Here is a 5,634-nt window from a genome sequence, read left to right as displayed (position 1 = left end):
AATTGCTTTTCATGAAACCTTTGCACTAGTTGCCAGGTTTGATACCATCAAATTTCTTCTTGCAGTTGCAGCACACCAAGGGTGACAAGTATTTCAATTGGACGTTAAGTACACCTTTCTTAATGAATATCTTGAAGAGAAAGTTTATGTAGAGCATTCTGTGAGTTTTAGAGGAGCGCGAGACATATATCTGTTAAGAAAAGTTCTGTATGGCTTAAAACAAGCACCTAAGGCCTTGTATGCACGGATCCATAGCTACTTACTTAATTTGGGGTTCAAGATAAGTTACAATGAAATAAATGCCCTATAGAAACAAAGATTTGAGCATCTTAGAGCGAAGTTTGGAGTATACAAAAAGTGATGTCTTCATATTTTGTTGGAGCTTTTGGATTGTTTTGTTGTAAAGTTCTAGAATTCAGAAGATAGCTGTAATTTTGTGGTAAGTTTTATTCTAGCTTTAATATAAGAAAGCACGTTTCAGGATTTAAGGGATTTGACAAACCACTTTATGTATGTTTATACGGTGTAAAATTTTATTGTATGAACAATTAATCAACTCCACTTTATTCACATTTCCTCTCTTTTCATGTTTGTTTTCTCTTTCCCTCCTTCAATACTTCATCTTCTAAGACCAAAATCGTGTGCAAGCCATAACGTACTTTATATGGGTTAAAACAATCATATCGAGCATGGTTTGGTGGATTAATTAACTTAAAATATGAAGAAGTATGGCTTCCAACAAAGTAATTTATATGATACTTTATTCCTAAAACACAATTTAATAATAAAAAATGAAAATGCTAACCATATACGTAGATAACATGATTCCTAAATTTTGTCCTAAAAACTGGATTTTTCAACGTGCATCTTGTTTAACAAATGGAGAAGCAAGCAAGTACAAACTGTTTTTCCTTGATGCAACATTACCAAAGTTGACAGTCATATCCAGTTGTTGAGGACTAACTCCATTCACAAGTTTCCAATCAAAATGGCAAAGTAACTGAGCTAGACATAACTCCATGCTTGCCATACTAAAGTTTATGCCTGGACAAATTCTTCTACCAGCTCCAAATGGTATGAATTGAAAATGATTTCCACTAACATCAAGTGGATTTTCATTGAATCTCTCTGGCTCAAATTTTTCAGCTTCTTCCCAATATTCTGAATCCCTCCCAAGTGCCCACATATTCACAATACCTATTATATGCCAAGTGCACCAATTAGTTGGGATTAAAATGGTAAACTGACTATATCTGTTATTATTTTCTTAATTGATGTGTCAAGTCAAAAATGGACAAATAATATATGTATAGAGGGAGTATTAATTAGGATATAATTTTAACTATTTTATACTATACTTGGTATTTGAATGATTCTCTCTTTGTTCACTTTTACTTGTACCCTATTAAAAAAATAATGATTGACATGACTATTTTTATAACATTACACTATCAATTAATGTTTAGTATTAAATTTTAAAAAATGATTTAAAAATAAGTAATTAATACCAAGAGTAAAACATGGAAAAAAATAGTAAAAATGACAGAGACAGAGACAATGATAACATAACCTCATAATTAATGTGTTTTGTACTCATAAAAAAAATTATTACTCAGAAATAAATGGGAAAATATCAATTTTGTTTTGCACTTCAAAACGAAAAGTAATTTGAGATAAGTATATAAAGAAAGTATAGGAGCATGTTACCTATTGTTTTATTTGGTATAGTGTATCCATTAATGTGGCATTGTTGTCTGGATTCTCTTGGAATTGATAAGGGTCCTGGAGGGTGAAATCTTAGAGTTTCTTTAATAACCATTTTGAGGTATTTTAGTTTTTTAAGATCTGTTTGATCAATTGTTGTCTTTCCATTGAAGGCTTCTCTAACTTCAGCTTGTGCTTTTTCCATCATGCTTGGATTCTTCAACAGTTCTGACATAGCCCACTCTAATACTGTTGATGATGTTGCACTTCCAGCCACAAACATGTCCTGCACATCACACACATAATCCAACCACCTAAAAAATACATCTAAAGATTCAAGATGCTAATTTGAATGAGTATCCAACTTTTAATTTATTATATTACACTCGTATGTAAGAATTTTCATAACTCAAAATACTTTCTTTGTTTAAAAAAGAATGACCTTATTTCTTTTTACGAAAAAGGGTCAAAATTGCCCTTGAACTATGCAAAATAGATCACTTATACCCTTCGTTACATTGGGATCAAAAGGGTCAAAATTGCCCTTGAACTATGCAAAATAGATCACTTATACCCTTCGTTATATTTTGGAATCAAAAATACCTCCGTCGTTATTCTAAGAGACCACAAATACCCTCAAAAGTTAACACCTCAAATTTTAAATGACGTGGCGAGTCACATGGGACTACTCCCTCCACCTAAGATGCCAACTAGGATTCCCACTAACCCATCAATTCATCCTCCCAAATCAAATCCTAATTTTGAGAGAAAAAATAAATCTTTTCCATTAAAGTTTCAAGCAATGGTTTTTTTAGTTTAGTTTTCAATAGGTTTCCATTAAATTTTATTTGTTCAACAGGTTTTTAGTTTTGAAGATAGTTTCCAAGCAATGGGTTTTTTAGTTTAGTTTTCAAGCAATGGGCAAGATGAATAAGGTTCTACCCGGTCGAAATTGATACGGATGAGAGACCAAGAAGGTATTGATACTCTGTTGCGGATCTGGTCACCTGGTCCGCGTTAAGCTCTACAAAGTCAATAACAACGGATTAGGCCCGCTGGATGATTTAAAAGGGATCGAGATAGGTCACTACGAGAGGCTGCCGGTGACAGTCGTCGGAGACTATGCCAACGGAGACGTATTTCGCGCGTAGGAGGTTTGGGGAAGGGATGTGGAAGAGGAGTGAAGAAGTAGGGATTGAGGAGTTTAGTATGGAATTAGGGAAGAAATATGAGAGGAAAGAAGAGAGGCCTTCCAATCATGATTTTCTTCAAGATATCAGAAATTTTATCTCCAATGGTGATTGAGATTGAGATTTTTAAAAAAATTCTTAATTCTTTTATTATTCGATTTTACTATTACCTGATAGTTTTCAAGCAATGGGTATGATCATGTTTATGCATCAAATCTGGAGAAGGAGCCTTATTCTAAAACCAAGTTGGCGAAAAATAGACGGGAACAAAATTACATTAATTCTTATTACAAGTTAAAACAAACAAAATCTTTATTTTCAGATGGGAGATTAAACAATTTAGCTAACTTGTTTTGGTTTTAGAGGTGTAATGTTTTGACTTTTTTGATGCAATTAAATTATCACTTACTGAATTGTATTCATGAAGAAAAAAAAAGTTTTACTGATGGTAAGGGTACAATGAATAATGAAGGGGAATTTAATTTAATTTGGATAGATGAATCGATGGGTTAGTAAGGTTAGAGGAAATCCTAGTTGGCAGCTTAGGTGGAGGGAGTAGTCCCATGTGGCTTGCCACATCTTTAAAAATTTGGGGTGTTAATTCTGAAGGGTATTTGTGGTCTCTTGGGATAACGGAGAGGGTATTTTTGATCCCAAAATGTAACGAAGGGTATAAGTGATCTATTTCGTATAGTTCAGGGACAACTCTGACCCTTTTCCATTCTTTTTAATCTGTTTAAAAAAGAATGACCTATTTCTTTATTTAATAACATTTTAATTTCAGTTTTCAACTGACATGCCACAAGATTAAAGAATATTTTAATACATTTGATATAACTTTAATCTAGTACCACAAAATTAAAAAGTCTTATTTCTTTTCTTAAACTCCGTTCCAAGTCAAAATAGATAAAAAAAAATTGGAACAGAGGGAGTATGTAGTTGAAGAAATGAAAGAGGAAAGATTGATGCCCTTACCAGTATTATGGCTTTGATATTATTTCTTGTGATAGGAATCTGAAATTCGTTGTTGTTTTGGAGTCTAAGAAGAACGTCCACCAGATCTTCTCCTACATGTTCTGTTGCTAATTGCTCTGTTTCATGTTCATTGATGATTCTTTCGAGAACAGGATCGACTTTACGATGCAATTGAAGTAATTTTCTGTTTGTCCCACTAATAAAATGAAGAATCTTCAAGGAGGGGAACAAATCTACAACATTAAAAACTCCAGCAAAAGATGCAACTTGTTTCATTAACATAATCACAGATTCTTGATCCTTGCAAGTCCTCCCAATTGAAGCTCTACAAATTATTGCACTTGTTAGTAAATACATCTTTTCACTAATATTAATTGGTCTTTCAGACATGGCCTTAATTGAATTAACAAGAAGATAAGTTTCATCAACCATCATAGGAAAGAATGATGTAATATTTTTGGTACTAAGAAGTTCCATTACACAAATCTTTCTTATTTGTTTCCAATAATCACCATATGGAGAAAAAGCAATGTCCTGACAATCGTAGAACATTATTTTCGCAACGCTAAGTTGTGGCCTATTAGCAAAGGTGAGGTCGTGAGTTTTCATCATTTCTTTAGCTAATTGAGGCGATGAAATGACTATTGCTGAAAGTTGGCCGAGTTTAAGGTGCATGAGGGGACCATGTTTGGTTGCTAAGTTTGCTAGTGATATATGGGGTAAGCTGCCCATCTGAAGAAGGTTTCCTATGATTGGCAACTTCCATGGACCTGGAGCCAATTTTTGGTAAGGATTTGATATTTTGTAATACTTTATGATAAGAATGACTAGTATGGGTAAGAAGAGAAGAAGGGAACTTGTAAATAACATAGAAACCTCAATTCCCATGGCTTATTATAAAATGTGATGGTGTTTTGAAATGATCATATTTATCTACTATTATTATCACTTTATCACTTCACAATATAATATATATATATAATAAGAAGAGTGAGTAACCACACGCGTCTCCATCAACACGTGTGCGCATAGTATACAAGTTAGTTTGGGTGGCACAAAATGAACATAACCGCAACAAAGGGGTAGACTTTAAACAACATAGTTTGACTGCCATCATAGATTCATTTCCGATAATATAGTGAAATTTTATATTAATATGATTTTTGAAGTTTAGATCTTATTTAATTGTTATAAATAAAAGTATATAGATAATACACTTAATAATTTTCTGTATAAAAAAAGAAATAATATATTTATTAATCAATTTTAAAATAAAAATAGAAATAGTATGAATATAAAGAAAAACAAACATCAATAGTCTTTCCTCGTAAAGTTATCAAATAATAGATAGGCCACATTTAAATACAATGTTTTCCTTTTAGATATTCATGTTTTGAAATTTTATTATGTGCATTACATAGTATTAATGATGATTATCATAAATGATATAATATTTTATTTTTATAGGGAATATATTTCTTACAAAATGCTATAACACAATATTTGATTGTGATTGTTATAAGGGGTTATAATGAATACTAGATAATGTAGCCCGTGCTATGCACGGGCCCAATAATATAAATGGTATGTTTTGGGCTAATAACCGAGTTTTTGAAGCGATTGTTTGCGTGGATAAAGGAATAAGTTTTGTTATCACAAACCTGTACTTTCTTTGACGCTATTTAAGGCATAATAAGACTATCCACATACAACATTTTTGAAATATTTTATGTTGTCAATTATCATGATTTATAGTATTTTTACG

General features: G+C 32.2%; 1 protein-coding gene across 1 annotated transcript; it reads right to left on the bottom strand.

Annotated features, from left to right (window-relative positions):
• Positions 1-715: 715 nt before the first annotated feature.
• LOC102604709 (premnaspirodiene oxygenase-like) lies at positions 716-4,792 on the bottom strand. Its single transcript, XM_006345571.2, has 3 exons — positions 3,870-4,792; positions 1,708-1,990; positions 716-1,197 (listed from the first exon to the last, which is right to left on the bottom strand). The coding sequence occupies exons 1-3, from the start codon at positions 4,755-4,757 to the stop codon at positions 857-859; spliced, it is 1,512 nt and encodes a 503-aa protein (XP_006345633.1). The 5' UTR covers positions 4,758-4,792; the 3' UTR covers positions 716-856.
• Between the last annotated feature and the right edge of the window lie 842 nt (positions 4,793-5,634).

The sequence above is a fragment of the Solanum tuberosum genome, unplaced genomic scaffold (genome assembly GCF_000226075.1).
Source record: "Solanum tuberosum cultivar DM 1-3 516 R44 unplaced genomic scaffold, SolTub_3.0 scf00070, whole genome shotgun sequence".
Taxonomy (NCBI): domain Eukaryota; kingdom Viridiplantae; phylum Streptophyta; class Magnoliopsida; order Solanales; family Solanaceae; genus Solanum; species Solanum tuberosum.
The sequence above is the reverse complement of the archived record's forward strand: the minus strand, read 5'-3'. Positions and strand labels throughout refer to the sequence as shown.